At 37.0% G+C, this 20,379-nt stretch overlaps 1 protein-coding gene across 1 annotated transcript in view; it reads right to left on the bottom strand.

Annotated features, from left to right (window-relative positions):
• The window catches only part of IARS (isoleucyl-tRNA synthetase), a 103,584-nt gene that overhangs the window by 57,289 nt on the left and 25,916 nt on the right, over positions 1-20,379 (bottom strand). Inside the window, 3 exon segments of the mRNA XM_010290383.1 lie at positions 10,757-10,855; positions 15,870-15,961; positions 17,400-17,522. Coding sequence (XP_010288685.1) covers positions 10,757-10,855; positions 15,870-15,961; positions 17,400-17,522 — 314 coding nt within the window.

Here is a 20,379-nt window from a genome sequence, read left to right on the forward strand (position 1 = left end):
CAAAAAAAAAACAAAAAAAACCCACAAAAACCAACACATCAGTGCTTGCTAAAAACTCATTTTGAGCATTAATGGGCTCTGAGGGATGTTAAAGACAAATTTTCATGATATGAAAGTGTCTTGGAAGCTCAAAGGTTAACATCAGAATCTGATGCCTAGCAAGTTCATGATATGCTAAATAGCATGAGAGTTTAATTAGAAACCAATTGTTTTCTCTTGCGACATAAACAAGTAATTAACTATTTACACAAAGATTATACAGCAGATGAGGAAAAGCAATGGGTTTTGATGTCAACACACACTCCTTCATGCGTAAAGGTGCATTTAAAAAGATCAACCTCAAATGAAACTCACAGGAAGAATAACCTTAAGACAGTGTCATAGATGCAGAGAAGCTGTCAATGAACAGCTAACAATAATAAAAATAACTCTAGAATTGCATTATTGAGCAAATCATGGCAAGTTTTTCTGGATTTGTTTTTCCAGTGTAAGTAGAAGGACCCTCCCCAAAGTATGAGCTGGATTTAGAGACCCGGAGTTTCTAAAGAAAGGAGCCACCAAACTACAGAAAACATATGGTCTCTTCTACCTTTTCGAAGCTCTTGGTCCTCTAGCAAATATTGTTTAAAAATATTTTTTAAGAAGAATAATAATGATTCTTAATCACAGATCAGCCCCAAGAGTAACAAAGATGAAAGAAGCCTTCAGAGGAAAAATTAAAAGAATGGATTCACATGACACACTAAGACTTGGCCCAGCAGCAGAAGATTGATGAAACTAGTGTGAGCATCCCTCAGAAAATCTACTGATGAAAATGAAAGCTACTGTCTTTTATAGTTTCACCCATGGTGATGCCATGTGGAGATCGGAAATCAGGTAGATAAAAACTACCATTAAAGAGACTCACTAAGTATCAGCCTGAAGTTCCATAGCCTCACTAGTTACTTCTAGATTTACTCTTGGTTGCAAAGTTATCTTCTGTAATGTTTCTTAAACAAAAATGTAATAGAAAAAAAAATTTAAATAAACTCAGTAACTGATGTTTCACATGACAACTGTATCCCTGTTTTGTTATAAAGTTCTACAGGCTTTGGCAATTTGTTTTAGAGTGGGACTCATTACTATTAAATTTGTGGTGACCTTAAGAGACCCTCTCTCCAAACACAAGTGGAAACTGTATGAAGATCATTAGCATTTGCCTAACATTCCACTAATGTGGAAAACTTCTCTTTACATCACTCCTAAACTAGTTTCCATTTTTCAGAAGTTGTTAGACACTGATTAGCTGAAATTATTAGTCCCATTTAACATAGCTAGAGGCTGAAACAATCCCCCAATGACATTAAAATGCTAAGAGTTTCAACTCTGCCTCCGCAAAACACGCATGAAAAATTAATTTTATCCCCAAAGTGGACATTAACCACAAAAATGTATCTGGTGTGATCTCTCTCTTTCTCTCTGAGCTATGAAAGCATAACATTTACCTCTTCTGGTAAAATTGTCTGATCCTGCTGCCAGTTCTTAGTGGAACAGGAAACACAAATCACTTCATCTGCTATGAACCACATTTGCAACAATGACTTATGGCTCTTTAGAGGCACAATACAGAAATCATACTGACACAGCCATCAAATAAAATGAGCCTGTATCTCAAACACATTTTGAGTCTATCACTGAAAGAAAGGGTTACTTAGAACAATTGGTTCTTGCCACCACACAGATGCTGCCCATACATTCTACCCAGCTACCCAACAGCAGATACAGCCTCCAACTGGGAACAAGCTAGAGGAGGTATCTGCAGCAGAGAACAGCCTTGCCAGTCACACAATTCTTCAAGACTGGAGCCTGTTTCATTTAATTTAGTCTCACTAGATTTAGCTACAGATATCTCAGTCTGACATTTCTGACTTACCTACATATCATTAAAAAAAAAAGAAAAAGAGAAAAAAATCAGAGGTACCTTCTATTTAAGTATTTCACTAGGCTGGGAAGACAAAACCAAGTATTCTCAACAATGTTGTTGTTAGCACCTGATCATTACATTACACCAACTCTGGGTTAGTGTTTCTGTATGGATTTTTCTGCGTCTTTTTAATCCTCTTCCCTTAGATATTCTCTTGGTACTTTTCTTGGCAAATTTTAATACAGGTAACATCCTGCCACAGCTATACATTATTAGTTTAGGAAGCATTTTTCACTCTTCATTCTAAACAAAGTAATGATTTCTTACCTTTGCAGAAAGATTATTTGTTTTACTCAATTAAGGAGAGTGAGGGCAGCCTGAGGAATGCTGCCCTCAGGTGATTTCTGCTCCCTTCTCTCCCATGCAGTAACTGAAGAAACTTGGCCTCACCCTGAGACTACGCTACGTGGTGTTTAATCTATCAGCCCGCAGTCTTCCTCATAATTCCCAGTTAATTTTTCCATCTGTATTCCCAAGCACATTGCAAACAGAACTGTGATTTTGATAATACCGTGATAAAACCATGAATGACTACTGATGCTGGTCCTTAGCTTCCAGGAAATTCTGGGCTCTGTTAAACACCGCTTGCCTAAACCCAACAGCTGAAACAGTCCCATGAAAGTTATCGGCAGCACAATTTGCCAGAGTACGAACACTGACCTCTGTGTATCAGAGCTGTCCTCACAGCATGGATGTTCAGAAGCTTTAAAAAGAATAAAAAGACAAAAACAAAAGCAAGACTGCCCACATAAATATTCCTATTTTACAACACTGAGATATATGAAAAAAAGCCCTTTCCCATATGCCAATACACATGCTTTTCACGTTTAATCAAGTATCTATCACAAACCCCCTTCAGTTTGAAAGCACAAATTTCAGTTTTATGCTGGTGACCACTGAATTTGCAGTTGGGTATGACAAGCAAGGCGACTAGTGCTACAGCCTGTTGACAGCAACCCACTGCTAATGGCACTGAACAGATTCAGATCTCAGAAAAGGTCAAGCTCCAGCATCAAATAGTTCCACAAGGTTGCAACTGAAATCAAAGCAGCGACTTTTCTAACACAATCCTGCTGCAGTTCCTAAAGCTGTGCTGTTAGAAACACTTTTTTTATTTTCCAGCTGGCCTACAATTTGTGTTGGTTTTGACCTTCAAATTTCTCTGCACAACGACACAGAGAGGATTTCATAGTTCTTTCTGAAACATTTAGCAAGGGTATGGAGACTGCTGTCTCAGCAGGTCATGAAGCTCTTGATTCATGCGCATAGAATAGCGTGGGATAAGAGCTATTTCTACTTTCTTGGCACCCAGGATAGCACACTAAAACTTCAGGATGCAGACATTTCAGCAGTTAAAAAGTTCAGCGAACTGAACTTCACGACACAAAGGAATGAATATTGATTTGTCTATTTAGAAATATTTCAAATGAACGTATATCAGTTTCAATCCGTTTGAACACTAATTTCTCTCTTACTCTCCCAACATCAAGTTGGGACTGCAGTAAGTTAGAGATGACGAAAATTATTAATTTGCTCCAAATTTTTATGTCCATTTTTGACTGTTCCTATTTTTGAAACAGATTTGGGGTTTTGCTAAATTTGTGCATTGCTAAGTCCTCTGCACAGTCAACTCCCACATCCTTTCTTGGTAACTATTCATTTTCTTAGTGTCTAAAATAAAAATTCCAAGAAAAAAAAAACATAAAGAGCAAAACAAAATCCAGTCCTTTCACAACACTTATTAGCTTATCACAACAGAAACTGTTTTCTTTGCCTTCACAGTCTATGTACTACTCAGCATCCCAGTCACACAAGCAAAGTGGGTCAATCCCAGAGCACGAATGGGTGCAGTAACAGTAAGTTACCATGGCTGCTGATCCAGTGACTCCTTGTCACCAATTAACACCCTAAGAACAGCAGCAACTAAAATTAGTATATTTGCTTTCTGACTCGCCCCCAGAAGACAAATGTACAGGATGTAAAAAAAGCAAATAAAAATATCTGAATTATTACATAATCCAGAAGGAAACTCATTAAAAGGGTTAAGACACCCGTTCCTTTTCTGTACATATATTTTGAAGTATCTCTCTTGTTCTTATAACACAATTGCAAATACTGAATTCAACTTATTACTCCATTTCAAAGCTCAGCTGTGCTCTGCATGACTCCATGAGTTGGCTCACCTTGCCCTAGTCACAGAATACAGGAACTCTGTCTCAAAGCAGTACTGTCCCTCTTCTCTATAAACACAAATATCACCACTGAAATAAACAGCTGTCAAATACTGCCACAGCAGAAGCCTCATGCGTTTTATCATCAATTTACCATTAAAAGCTGTTTAAGATGTTACATAAAGATATACTAATCCGTCTGGCTCTTCTTCATTCTTCTCTTGAGCTAATTTTCTTCATGATGTTCTTTGGAAAAAACCACACCAACTTTATGTATTGGGTAAGATTTACTTTGTAATTACTAACTGAAGGAAGATCTTAGCTTCTGAGTTATTTCAAAAACAGTCCCATAAGAATTAGACCATAAAGCTGATAAACAAAACACTACCTTAAGTAGTGCAAATTAGGAAATCTAATACCAGATGGGCACACAGCATCTAATACTTTTGGTTCCGAGAAGATGGTCCCAGATCCAACCTTTCATTTGACGAGCCGGTAACTTCTCATGTGACACCTGAAGTCAGGAATCACTTATCTGTCTGGAAAGGAGAAAGTCATTCTTCCAGAAGATAGCTGAGTTGTAACAGCAAAACCAAAGCTGATTAAGTAGTTATGTCATTTAAGTAAATATGTATGGATTTATTTAAATTCATAGCATAGCAGTTGGTTTTTGGTTTAGGTGTAGAATTTGCTTTTCTTTTTAAACATTGACCAAACCTTAGAAAACGAAGTCTTAAATTCCATTATGTTAATTTACTCTAATAACAAGGCTCCTTCGACATGCCCTCAAATTGATTTTTAATGGTTTTTAATTCAAGGAGATAAAATAAGCAACTATTCATGCCCTTTTGACACTTTAATTAGCACCAATCTATATCATAGACTTAATTAACCATCGGAGGAGGCTGGAGGGGGGAAAGAAGAAGAGAGAGGAAAGGTCAGCAGTTTGCAAAGCACGCAGAATTTCCACTGCAGCAGACTTTCTCCTCTTCAATTCATGAAAGCTTGTTAGAATGGTGCACAACCACATACCCCACACGAGTTTGTGTTGCCTCCACTGGTGCAAGAGAATTTTCTGCTTATATGCAGGTTACATTTGCTAAACAAATAGTGCTTTCAATCATTTTGATATAGCAATGTTTTCTTCACTCTTTTATCCTGGTTCCCATAGCAACAAACACTTAAGCGTGAGACTGCAATGCTGCTGCAGACTGCATCATAATCCCGCCATCAGCAGTGTACAGCTGCTTGACAAGTCAAGATTAAGTGAAGCCACAACCTTCAATTTTGTGATATGCCCATATTAAAAAAAAATCCTGCTATACTTTATTTGTATGACCCAGACACCATGCTAATTGCTATTAAAAGTCTTATTTTTATCAATGATGGCAAAAATCCCTGCATCCTGAAGCCAGTGAGAAATCAAGTTTTCATTTTTCTTCTTTCTGCATAGTTTCCTTTGGAATATTCTAACAATCAGTTACAAAGTACTGTTATATGGCATTATCACTTAGGATTTATCTCAATTTGTATATATAAATATGTTTGTGTTCCTATAACAGTGGCAGACATTCAACATACTGAACATGCAGCTAGATTTACCAGCTGCCCAGAAACATGATACTATAATTGCTTAGTGAACTGACATTTGGAGTCTTTATTTAGTAAGGCATTACTTGGACCAAACAACAAGCTTTTGATGACCATTCACCGGGACTGAAAGATACCTGCTGTATTCATGGCATAACCAGCAATCTCTGCTCAAGAGGCTTTGAGAGGAAACAGCAAAATTAGGACACAGCAGAACACAACCCATCAAAATCAAGTGGAACAAGCCTCAAAATTCACTTCTAATCCTCAACTATGTCTGAAAACAGCCAGTAATAAAATCTTTTGACTTACGCTGCTCTAAATTAGACAAACACAAGGTTAACCCTGCAGCAATATTTTTTTTCACCTCCTACTGTAGGCAGTAACACTAGTTTGAATTTTTCCTCGGGAAATGTTGCCATCTAGTGACTGCTATAGACATCACAATCGCTAATAGACAGTCCCAATTTCTGTTCACATTTATTAAGAAAAGCGTGATCGATGATTCAAAAAGAGTTACAATTGCATGGTCATATTAAAGAAAAAAAAAGGGGGGGAAATGCTCCCCCACACACATTTAAAACTGTTCAGGTAAATGTATTTATTAATGCTAACAAACCAGGAAAGAAAATATCCTGAGACATCTTTAAAAAAAAGTAAAAGGAGGAAAACAAGGGACTCAGGAACTGATTTTCCTCCATTATGTCACAATTCTGTTACGACTTAAAATTCTGTTGCCCCTGCTACAGACTCAGATTTCTCATCTGCACAAAACTTAGAAGCTTAGTAGAACAAACGGTAGCTTTCCATTCTGTTCCCCCTACAAGCCTTATGGGTTTATGGTACAAGACAGGCAAAATTTGTGATCAAATCACACATTTCAGAAAGTGGGAGACAATTTGCTGTTCAGCAAAGGCAGCGGCTGGACAAACATTAGAAAGACCAAGATCAAAAGCTACTCAGAAGATTAATGTGTTTGACGCATGTGAAAATACTTGGTCTTACGAGTGCTCATACAGGAACAGCAGGAAATGTGTGCAAAATTCACACCTAGTAAACCAGGAAATTCACTTCTAGCAAAAAGGCCTATTAGATGTGCTCTGTGTGGTATTTTCAATAAGAACTAACAGTTTAAGTGATGAAAGTCAAAAAAAGGATACCTTCAACTACAGACCTATACATCAAGCTCTTTATTACAATGCTTGAATTTTTCAGTGCCAAGAAGATGCAAGAACAAAAGGCTTGGCTTCTTTGAAGTCCCTTACTGTCTTCCACCTCTTACTGCTTTCCTTCCACTGATGCTCATTTTTCCACTATACCAAGCACTGTACACCTTACGTAAACAATGTCACAACTGCGCAATAGTCTCTAACACTAGAAACTTGTCTACAGTTAGAGGTAAAATGTTCAGGAATTACTGAAGTAGAACTTAAAGTGAGGGAGTTTTTAAAAAAAATAACAATAATTAAAAAACAGTTCAAAGCTGATAATTAAATACAATCCACACAGTCTACAGAACCTTTTCTGTTGACCTGCAAGTATAAAAATACTACATATGCTGCGAGAAGTGAGAGCTACAACAGTTTAGAAATATAAGTTATACTAATTTACTTTTTACAACAACTTAGACATTTGTAATTTATACCAACTTTGAACTCTGTGATGACAGGAACTAGTCCTATATTATACAACGTAATCTGAGGCGGCACAGTTTAGTTGCTTGCCTGTAGTTACGCACGAAACGCTCCTTCAACAAATCATTCCATAAGACGATAGTTACAGCAATTAAGGCTGAAATCCAGACCACTTACACCAGGGACCCAGCTTCAGTGCTGCATTGGTATCGATGTAACAGGAAACCAAGGTCTGACAGCCCCGAATGGTACAGCAGCCAAATTTGCCCCTCTAGCTCAAGTACCACAGTAGTAGCTTCTCTGAATATGAAATACAAGATACCTTTTTTTTTTTTTTTAAAAATAATCTCTTCTGCCAGTTGTGTGCTAAAGAGAACATTCATTAAGGGATCTTGGATTAAAGACCAAAACACAGCCTCTTTAATACTGTTCCAATTCTGCATTTCAGTAACATCCAGCACAAGTTACTTTCCACTCTGATCAGAATAAGGTTGGGAGAAAGAAGAGAGGCTTTTTGTGGTTTCAGATTTTACAAAAATGCTGGCATATTACTCATGCAATCATTCTTGAAAGCTATAGTTAAATTCATTTTGAAAAATGAAGATACACTTGCTGGCTTTAAGAAATTTTGAATAACTACGGCTTTATCAGTAGGCTAATTCATTAAAAAAACTAATTAGAAATGCAATCAGGTTGCAAAGTTTATCCAACTATGTTTAATCTATTTCATCAAAAAGGATATCTATAAAGAGTGCAGCTATTCTTAAGGGACAATATACCTATCAGTCATTTATAGGAACAAAAAAAAAAAAAAGGCAATGCAAACTCATTTTGCAAAGGTTAATACAGTCTGAAAAGCATTTATCCCCAATTTTCTCATTTTCAGGACATGCTGAAGCCCCAGAGAGTCCAAAAATACATTTTTAAAAAGCTAGGTATTATTCCTGTGACACTTTCAAAGATCAAGTCTCTTCAAAAGCAAAAAAAGTAGGTTTTGGGAAGAATGGAGTCCCAAAATTTAAATAAATGAAAAGTGAAGAAGGCTAGCATTGTCAACGCCAGATTAAGAAGCTACACCCCAAAAAAAAAATGACATCAGTGGAGAACATAGAAAGAAAACTTTAAAAGTAACGCCTTTTTCTTTTAAAAAGCTAGATTTTAAAAGCCACCTTTATGTAACAAAAGCCATCAAATATTTGAATTAGTAATGATGAAATCACATACTGGAAATACATATTATTATTTTATTAATCATTTAGTGATAGTACATCTCTACTTGTAGCCATATTCCCTACAAAAGATTCTCAAAATCTTTAAGACCATACTGTTTTGAGAGAAGTCCTGAGGAATCAGTTTTATATTCAATTACAGAATTATGCTGAGATTCAAGAATTGCCTCAAGGACAAGCAGTTACTTTAATTCCAAGCATGTTGAATACTGCAAATTAATATAATTGCCTGCTCTTCCCACCCAACCTTTGCAACAGCAGCTCTCACATTTGGGTCTACTTGTATCCCCACTACTCACTTACAAAAAGCACCACTTAAAACCCAAATATATAGATGAGGTAGGGTTCAAACTGTTTACTGATTCTTACTAATGTCTCCTGGATAAGTGGAGGTCACTTAGTTTTGCTTTTCCAGCAGCAGAGCTTCAAGAAGAAACTGCTATCTCAACTGTTCAAACACTTCCTTAATAGGATCATTACATTTTTCTTATGTTTATGTGAAAATTAAGTATGCAGGTCTACTGTCAGTCATCAAAACAGTAAAAGCATCTTGAGAAAGCTAATTAAAGCTAAGAACAAACACTTTCACCCCCTCTCCAGCTTATTTTTCCCCAAAAGAAGGATCACAGTATGTTCTGTTATGGAAAACAGAAAGCAACACTTAGTAATCGATAAAATCTTCTTACATATCCAGACTGGGCATGTGCTTATTAGCAAGCCAACACTGCAGCATTTTTGGACAGTCTGTATCGTGGATCACTAACTTTTCCCACACATTTCAATATTTACAGAGCTCATACCACGTAAGCAGTTATGCAAAAGCTGCTCATGGAGAACTTAATTGCTAACTACTGTCCATGAAAAAACGCACCATAAGCTGTAATTGTTCACTGAAAGTTGAGTCACCTTCTTCAGCATCATTTCAGTTGCTGAGCAGAGGCACACAGTGGTGGAATCCCACCTCTCCTGCAGTCCTCGTATGGAAAGGCTAAACAACAACTGAAATGGCACACAGTACAACTGAATGCAGCTGTACCTGCCACATTTTCCCTACCCGGTCTCAAACTTCCCAGGCACAAGTTCTTTGTGAGAGGAGAAGAAAATAAAAGTAAAGATTATGGAGGTGGAAAAGATGGAGTCCTTTAGTTACTAATACACCATAAACCCACGATTAACTCTCAAAATGGCTACTATTGCCAATAGTTCTCTCTCACTGCTAATTTAATAGTGCATTTAAATTATCTAAAACTTATCTGTTGTTTTCTATGTAAGTTTCACACAAGTATTTTCAACATTCCCTATATACATATAAAGATTTAGTTTTTGCCATTAGTAGAAAATTTTCATTTAAACAGCTGAAACAGAGTTTACTTACAACTATTACACACATTAGGGCAGCTGGGTTGGGGTTTTCTTGTGGGCTTTTCTGGGGAGGGAGGGTTGGGGCATGTGTGTCTTGTTTGGTTGGTTGGTTTTTTTCCCCTTCAAATGCACCTATGACAAAGTACCAACCTTATCGGTAATAACTAGATCTAATGAAAAAAATTATCTATAAATTAGTTTAATTTGGAACAATAAATACCCACAGTTTAGCTGCCTAAATTCTTCTCTCTAGTGGGCCCTTTTGGGAGGTTTAACGGTGCACTACTTTCCTTCCGCAGGTTGATTTTCCTTTGCGGTTTCTCTCATGCTGAATTTCTTAGAATCATATAACATGACATGAGGATACTTTTAATGATCCTGTAATGTATTTCACTGTAAATAATTAGTATGTATTCAACCCTACTTGCACCCTAAAATGTATTTCTCATTGGGATTTCACATAAGGAAAGAATGCCTTCTCGACACGAGAAAGGAATAGTGCGCAAACGCATTCAAGCACTGGGCTGATATGCAATTAAGCAGGTTACATTTGTTTATGCCAGGAAGACTATCCCATTGCTGTACCAGTTTGAGGCACATTTGTGAAACCTGAGAAAAAACACTATTTAAAACTGGTTACCAGCCCCATTCCAGTAACACTGGTTCAGAAGGACAGAATGGAAATACGAAATTAAGTTAGCACACTAACAGTGAAATAGAGCTTTGTACAGTTCTAGCACATGCACACACACACCGCTACACACACAACCCCAGGAAAGAAAATTAAAAAAATGCAGGAGACATTACCAGTAGCATTGGGCATTATTCTCCAGTAGCTTCTCCACCATGTGCTCTACTCTTACAAACCAGCTTGGCACAGCTTTGTATATCAATGGAGTATCTGACCTGTAGAGGGAAGGTGATGGGGAAGGGAGTAAAACAAACAAAAACATTTTCAGTGCTACATTATTTTTAAATTACTCTTTAAAAATGTATTTTTGTACACAACAGTCCCCTTCCCACAGACTGAATTCATTGTTCCCGAAATATTGTTACCGTTACAAAGGCTGGGTTTTGGTTTTTAAATTACACCAACTGTTACACATATGTGAGCTACTAATTTAAAAACAAATTCTTTAAAAAAGAGATTTTAGCCTACAAGACCAGCAATTTAAGGAATTTGTATAGCAAGAGAAATCATGAGACCATTCAAATGACCCTTGAATTTGAAATTTATATTCTTACACAGTACGATACAAACTTCTGTACCTATTAAAATGAGTCATATTTAAGACTTCCATGTGAGCTCATTCTGTTTTTTTAATGTGTCTATGAACTTGAAAAGCGACAAAACATTATGCTATGTTTTCACTATTTGCATTTAAAAGAATAGTAATAAATCATAAAGATGCGGTAACAGTACCCAGGGTTAATTAAAAGAATGTCCCATTCCAGGAAGAAAAGGAAAGAAAGAGATCCAGATAAGCATATAAAAGTAAGAAGATATAAAGACATCTTAATATATTTCTTACTTCAACAGTCAATGAAACAAAACCCATGAGGGACAGCAGCAGTTTCAGAACTTGGGATTGCTTAGAAACAGTAACACTATAGGGCAGAGAGTACAGGCTGATAAATTCCCTAAATTCCCTAGTGAAATTAGTATCTCAAAGCATCTGACTGCATTGTCTCTCAACCCAGTCTCTTATTTGTCAGTTCCATAATACAACTGCTTAGTCTTGACTGTTCAAGTAGCATGCATCCTTCTAAAGGATCCAGTGATCAAACAGCAGGTAGAAGTCATTATAAGAGGGTTCAGGCATTTCTAATCCTTCGCATCCATACCATTATTCCAACTTGAAAAGGGAGACTGAGCCCTATGGGATGGAACCTGCCTATGGGTACAGAGCAGCTTCAACACTGGGACAAGAAGCTCATTTTCCCTTAGTATCCATCGACCCCACAAAATATTTCATAAAATATTACTTTTGTTTAAGTCACTTTGCCTCAGAACTTGGAAATACACTTGCTCAACAATAATTTGCAAGCAAAGACCCTGAGAAACTACTGTTATCTCCTACATGCAGTCATTACTATAAATGACCCATCTTAAAGGTTTAATTCATGTTACTTCTATCCATAGCAAGGACTTGTTTGAAATGCATAAACTACCGGAGATTATGATGTAAGTTGAAATTGCTGCTGTGGATGCACTTCCTAAAGGTACACCTGCCTGACCAACAGAAGGAAAGAAAACCCACAGCAAAAGTTGTCCAAACCTTAAAAACTCACATTGCTTAAAGCTCAACAGTAAAAACCACATAGCTTCTCTTAATATTATCTCTCAGAAGATACTTCCTTTTAGCTATAAGCTGTACATTTCAGTCTGTATCTTTTAAGAGTTAAAGTACCTATAACCTTACATGAAAAGTTAAGAGCTCAGATTAATAATAATGCAGTAAGCATTCTAGCTATTAAAAGCAGAGGTACTGAGCTAGGATGTTCTGCTTCTCAAATTTAAGTCCTAACACCTAAAAGAGGGAACAGCTCCTCGCACAGCAGCAAGATCACAGTAAAAAAGAAAGTATTCTGCAAGCTACAATATACCCTAGAAGTATTTTAGTTTCACTGAGCATCTTGTTTCAGATGCGCTGGAGAATGATGAATTCCCATCACATACAAGATCTTTAGTTACTGGAACCAAAAAGAAAAAAACCTGATAATAACAGTTTTCACACGGTCTTAACATACTGCAAAAAAATGCTGGAACAATAAACTGGTACCCAATCTCTATCAGGAGTAAAGAGCTGATAGATGAGGCTGACTAAAGACAAGCTTTAGTGCAAAAGTAGCTTCAGACACAAAGGATCTATGAAAAAGAGACAAGCAGATGAAGCTGTGACCATTTCCCAGGCTTTGAACCTAACACTGTAAGTTTATAATACTTGATAACCGTTTCTAAAGCACCCACTGAGCACTGTTTCCACCTACATGAAGGTAGTAAGAAAGGGGAGACAGCACAGTTTCCTTGAGTATTTTCTTTTGCTAGCTGTACTGCCAAGCAGTGCCTCAGCAGGAGACAAAAAGAGAACAATATACTGAAAGTGTGCCCAACCAATAACATCTTACACATTTCTGCCCCTCGTGACTGGTGAGAAGGTTGAGGAAACCAGATTCAATTCTTTGCTGTAGAATCAAATGAGAAATACCCATTACTGGGTTGTGTTTTCCATCAATACAAGACAAGGGAAAAACCACCCAGACAGACTTTAAATCAGACACTGATGTTTACAAAATTCCTGCCTGAACATTCCTCTCTGTCTCAACTGAATGTTTTTTTACTCCCCTTACAAATACATCCTTTAGAATTGTACCAGAGGAATCAAAGCACCTGAGCAAATTGCCTGTTCCTTAGCAGTGCCACCAAATTAGCATTCTCTGAAATACAATCTTTATAGTTGAAGAGATAAAGATTGGGAAGATCATTCTCTGTGGACACTACACACTCCCAATAGTTCTCTCATACCTGTTTTGGACTGCTCAGCTATTTAAAATAAGTTATTGTGATCTTATTCCCGTTCCATTTTCTCATAATTTAGGAGACAAATGATAGATAACTGACCATGTGCTATGAAAGATGTTTGTCTTCGCTTCCACTGGCTTGAAAAAGACAAAGCTCTGTATCTGTCAATGATAGACCTTCCCAATATTGCTTCTTAATAGAACGGCATGCAGTAGCTGCAATGGATACTTCAGCTGGCATGCTTGTTACCTTAGCAATTTAACAGCTCTGAAATAGCAACCTAGACCATATAGACTCTCAGGATCTCACATGTACATAGAGCATTTTTGAACAATGATCTCCGTTTTCAGCAATTCCAGTGAAGGGGAATTCTAAGTGAAAATTATCTACTGCGTACTTACCAAGTTGTTACTGTCTTCCTCTCTCAGATTTGAAAGTTTAGTTGACAGAAAATTACTACATATCACAACAATGAGAAAAAGTAAAGAAGGACCCTAATTTGATGATATGTAAAAAGAGCGAAAAACTCAACATACCGAGGATTCAACAACCGCCTGGTTTCAGGGAGAAGCATGAACAATAGTACATTAAGTAGAAGAGTCTGATTTCAAAGTTTTCGTGCATTAATCAAAATAACTTATAACTATGTTCGAAGTTAAGAACTACTCTTCTACTTTTAGCATATTCCAATTATGGTTTGATTTCTGATGGCAGTGAAATGAGCTTTTCAAGTAGAATCCATTATTCTGTTCTTCCCACCAGATAATTTGCTGCTAGGTGCTGCTTGCAACTTATCATCAATCAACAAAAATGTCAACAGAGTGGCAGGATTAAGTATGTTCTACAGAATCAGCATTTCTACATTACTGGTTTGTCTCCGGCGGCCATGACTGTACATCTGAATTGCTACAGAAGAAAAACACAAGTTTTGCTTGGTTTTGGGCTGCCATTTTTCAGACTGTCCCAAATCATCAGGGACATAACACTTGAAGAGTAATTCCCTTTCTTTTTCTAGGTAGTTGTTAGAAACAAACCAATCATGCTATTCAAGAGCAAGTAAAGGTTATCCTTGCTACAGATCAAAGATAAATGCACACACCGATAAAACATTTCACCCAGTAGCATTAAAGCTAGACAGACAGAAATGCTTTTATCACAGTTAATTCAGTACAGGTGCTGTATGCATCAGATATGACTTAAAATGTTCAAGAAATTCAGATACGGAATTAGTTTTTTTTTTTAAAGTGTGTCTTCACTTGTAATAAAACAGTTTAATACCATATTCCTACTAAAAGGTTACTGAAGTTTCTTTTTTTTTTTTTAATATCACATTGTTCAGTGATTTTTTTTTTCCCCTCAGTTTTGCAATAGCAATTGTATACATTCAAAACCAGAGAGGACACTAATAAAAACACGCTTCATTTCTAGATTAAATTTGCCTAGTCTGTATTTCTCATAACCACAACTTCTTACATTAGTTTACTATACCGAAGGCCCATGGAGACTTGCACATGGAGTCGTCCTTCAACCTCTGCAAAATTCCCAATCTGAGAAGGAAGATTCGTGACAGGCCACTGTGCTGAACCACCTACCTGACATTCCAGAGCTAATCTTGAATTTCCAGTTGACAAAAACAAACATTCCTACCAAGTCCCCATAGATATTATAAGCATGTCAACTGCTATTTCTGATCAGAGACATAACCATTGTTTGTGAAATCCATCCAGGAATGACTGAGCAGAAAAACATATTTTTATGTATTACACTTAGTACCCACTGCAGTGGATAAATGCTAACTTTGATTGTAATCAACAATAGAGATTTCCACATTATAAGCAACTGGGCTCTACCAGACTCCACAGAAAGAAGTCATTTTACATAGTTAAAAAGAAGTAACTATAACAACAGCTATAATATAGCCAGTTTTCCCAAAACAGGGAAAGTTTGAACACAAACATTTAAAGACATTCTGCAATATACTTATTTGGATACAATTCAAAGGGTACCAAAATATCCTTTTCCACTACTCAGCACTTAGTTGCTTAGAAAATAAGCTCTTTTAGACATATTCTAACCATCTTCAAAAGGTAGTTAGCAGTAGTACTTGCAGCACTGAAGAATAAGAAATGCAAACTACAAAAAAACAACTGTAAAATCATAATAGAAAAAAATTTTCAGCACTGCATTTAAATTCATCAGATTTATGGGGGAAAAAAATTAATTTACTTGATTACTAAACCAAAATGGGAGCTCTCTGAATTCAATATTCTTGATCCTGTTACTTGTAGTCTTGTTCAAAAAATTATGTAAGACAAGGGAGGGGAAAAATGAGGCAAACCTGAAGAACTACTCAGTTAGAACCCTCAATCTTAAAGCCATATGCGCTTCTCTCCTTACCTCCAGCAGAAAGGATAGCTGTGCTTAAAACTACTGCTGTGAATCAGTCTGCCTTTCTCTTTCAGTAATTTAATGATGTTCTTATCTGCATCCTAAAAAGACAGAACAAGAAATTTTCCTTGGAATACAAAATTTCACTATTTCAGTAAGCTACTACAGGCTTTGTCTCCAATACCCAAATTAAGAAAACCCCTACAAATAATCCAGCATTTACACACACAAAAAAATCCAAAAAGCTTCTATACAACTTACGCATTTGCTGCAGAGGCACTGTAAAACACTAGACTTGGAAAGTTATTTGCTCTCCAAATCCTGGTATCAGTCTCTTTTTGCCCTCAACTCTGTTTCCACATACACTTAACTGTGTACAAAATTCAAACTTTCTGTATCACTAATACAAGTCAGAACTCATTATTTAGTATCTTAAATCTTTTGTTGGGGCAGGGAGCTATGTAGTGCTTCTTATTTAATACTTAGACTTCCCTACTGCAACATATTCCTCTACTGTGAGGAATTAGAGAATTCTGTAACTACAGTTACAAAAGTTGAAGCATCTTTTATAATACCTTACTAACTGAACAGGATTTCCATTCTAAGCTGAAAGTAGAAGTTGTATATTAATAATCGAAGACAGTCTACTGAACAAACAAGTGTCAACATGACATTAAGAATAAAACAACAAAGATTTACAATACAGCAATATTCTTAAGCTAAGAATTCAGCATCCTAAGAATATTTTCCAAGAGCCTTAAGTTCAGATTCCTACCAGCAAGAACCTAAACATGTAGTCTCCAGTGTTCTCTTATTTGTCTTAATATATAGCAGGAAGCAATGGTAGCTGTTTGAGGTCAATGCAATACAAGCTTTTTAAGTCTCTTTTTCAAGTAAATCACGTTTACAGGAACATGCTTTGCTACCAAACTGTAGCAGCAGGAAACAGACTAAAAACAATTTGCTTTCTTAGCACACAGAATTAAAGAGGCACTCCTTCCTATGGATTTGTGTCTGAAGCAATCTGGAGCTCTTGTGGGTTCCTGTTACACGGATTCTCTTGCATCTACTGGCAAGTAAATTCACATTGCAACACATCCCAAAAGTGGGGAAAATGACTGGATTTCTCTCCTCTAACAAGTTGTGTTACGCTAACTGGCTGGTATAAATGTAATGATGACATCTGTGAATCCAGAAGTCATCCAGAGGTAAGGGAGGCCTCTGCACACTTGCCTAGAGACTGCATGCATAACATTTCCATAAGAAACAAAGAAAAAGTGAGACTCTTCCTGCAGAAGATGCAAAGAGGAGATACTGCTCTTCCCTTTCACTACTACCTGCACAGTTTTATTTATATTTCATATTCTTTATTTTTCAGGTATTTTAACATGGTTGCAAATGCTAAAACACATTCTGTTTTTTCCAGATACCAAAGACACATTGAAGACAAAGCCACTTAAGGAAAGAAAAGAACACTTCTACCGTATATGAAATTTATCACGAATAAAGTAGTAATTTACTTTCTCCAAAACCACTAACCTTCACATACTGTCCAGCAAAATCAGTCACTTCTGCTGTGAAGCAGCCTGATGCATCAACAGGACAAACAGGCACAGAATCTTTCTGAATAATATTAAAATCCATGCAGACTCGGTAATCATCCTACAAAGAGAGACAAGTGCCAAGTTATAGAAATACAAAATACTGGTTAAAATATCCATCCCTGGGAAAAGAAATTGAATATTAAATAGAAAAGGCAATGACTGGACAAGAATAGCAAAATACTCAGTCTTCACTAATCCCAAATACGCATAGGAAAAGATGTATTTTACAGGATTTCATTCATCACAGAAGTTAGCATTTCTTCAGAACCTACATATTTTCTCTCACCTAGCAGAGGGGATATGTGCATGTGCTTCCGTGCATATGCATACACACATTTCATATGTGTATGTACATACATACATGTAGTCAACAGCTTCAGGCTACTATTGCATAGTAAAGGAACTGACAACCACTATGTCATGCTCTTGTACTAGCCAGAGACTTGTGTCTGTTTAACACACAAACCCACATGGCATTTTTCAGAAGGCAGGTTGTTTTAATCTAATTCTGGAACTCCACATAAGAAATCCCATTTTCTGAATGTCTTAATGATCCAAAGCCTTTAGATCTGTATTTCTCAACCTTTGTTGGCCTGTAGGCAACACCACTGACCAAGCACCACACATGTACAACATCATAGTTTAGTTTCCTGGCCAGCCTCCATTTAAATTTTTAATTTCCTGTAGCAGTAAGGGGTGAGGGGGGTGGGGGAGAAAAACCTTAAGGAAAATAGCGTCACTTCAGACGAATTTTCAAGTACATAAACAAACAACAATGGTATCTTAAAAAAGGAGCAAAACAAAATTATTAGGGGAACAGGAAAGTTCAGATTTTAATTTCAACTCAAGTCAAAGTAAATCCGTATCGTAACCAATTATCACTCCAGATCACTTTCTTCCCCTAAGGTGAGAAAGTATTATCAAGGGTGGAAGGGGAATGAAGAAGGGGATAGCTGCAGATCATTCACTCTCAGCACACTGACAGAATCCCTTCATTTTCCTCAAAGAGCAAGACCCTGTTTAAGCATCAAGTCAGGTTACCTTTTGAGTCTTGGCAATTTCTGTATTGCTGCTCTGATGAAACAGAGAAAACCACAAACTTCAGAAACAAAAACTGAATTTTTGTGTAGTGTGACAAAACTGGCCGAGTTGAACTGTTAGCCTCCTCTATGCTTAGAGCTCACTCACCTTTAGTAAAACACAGCAGCTATTTCATAGGAGTTGCATTCTAAAGCAATTTGTCCACCTTGACCAAGGAGACCACACCAGAAGCAAATGTGTAAATAAGCAAGTGCTCCATAGCTAGCTGAATTCTTTCCTAGATACAACCAACACAGGCGAGCCAACTTTGGAATGACAGAGCAGGGTTTCCAGATTCTTTCTGTAGTCCTCATCCTGCACCTCCAACCCTACCCACTACTCCCTGTAGTTACCAGCTCCCTCAAGACAGATCTGGCAGATGTTGCCTATTGATCCACAGTGTATTTTACAAAGATGAAACTCATCCATAGCAACAGTGAAGTTGGCTACTTCATGTACCAGGGCTTTACATGTAGAAACAAAAAACCACTTCAGCTACAGCACTCATGTACTCTAGACCATAGCCTCTTTCTACTCTTCAGCAGCTGCGGACAGCCATCACGATTATTCAGCCTCCACTTGGTCAGCCAGCTTCTTCAGTCAATAGAGTAACTGAGATAAGCCCATTCTCAGTTGACCTTTCGTCAGCTATTATTGCTGAGATACAGAAAGCAGACTGCAGTGTTTAAAATATAGGCCAGATGACAGAACTAACGTCAACCCTGATTTGGCAGTGACTTGTAAAAGGCTTTGAAGAAGCAGCCAGAAAAGACTACAAAGCTTGGCATGCTCACAACCTAGCGAAAACATAATAACAAACCTTCCACTTCACAGGACCTAGGTCAAGAGGTGGTTCAGTTCCATTTGCATCACTGATGCAGCCAATGATATATAAAGGGCTTTGCTATTTTGGTTTTCTACAGTTAGTTCGTTTCTTTTGAAGAACTTGAATGTAAAAGCTTTTCAGACTGACCTGCCATTTGATGTGATGAAGATTTGCTTCAGTAACCACAACCCAAGAATATATTCAGGCACATACGGAAATCCACAAATGCTAAGCTCCACTGGAAAGCTAAGACAAATTTCAATTCTTTCCAGGAGGAAAGTCACAGTGCTCACTTTGTTGTCACAATTAGGACAACCCTGCCACAATTAGGTCTCGGCTTATAACACAAATAAAAGTTAAAAACAATACACAAAAATTAATGAAACAGAAGCTATTAAACAGCTCATTGATGAGAACTCAAAGCTTTTCTATCTGAAATTTAAAAAAAGCAAAACCAACCAACAACAAAAACATGAAGTCAAGACAAGATTCGCGTTCAGCACCTCTTAACAAGAAATCAAATATACTTTTGCAACTTACTGAAAAGAAAGTGCAACAGTAACATATTTATGAAACTTGTGTGACTCAGTCTGAGCAGGCACTAGAAGTATAGGTCCTGTGTGCACATTTAACTGTTACTAAAGCTTTAAGTTGCCTGTAGATGTATCTACACATGACAAAACACCTGAGCAGATGAATTTTAGTGTCATGTTAATCTGGAGGTACAATGAGTTTACAGAGTTTTTAATACAGGTTTGTCTTGTTCTCTGAGCTTTAATTTTGATTTCTTTTGAACTGAAATAACAGAGTGCTCTGATGTTGTGTGGCAGCTTGTATTTGGCAAAAGCATCACACAAGACAATGAAGCTGCAAATCCTGGAGCTAAATGAAGGTGAATTTTTACTTTTAAATTTTGTTGGAGAAGGATACGTTCCTAAGCTATCAGCAATACAGAATACATATCAGTAAGTAGAATTTAAAGAAAAACACCACCTTACTTTCTTTCCCT

This window comes from Phaethon lepturus, unplaced genomic scaffold, assembly GCF_000687285.1.
Source record: "Phaethon lepturus isolate BGI_N335 unplaced genomic scaffold, ASM68728v1 scaffold10667, whole genome shotgun sequence".
Taxonomy (NCBI): domain Eukaryota; kingdom Metazoa; phylum Chordata; class Aves; order Phaethontiformes; family Phaethontidae; genus Phaethon; species Phaethon lepturus.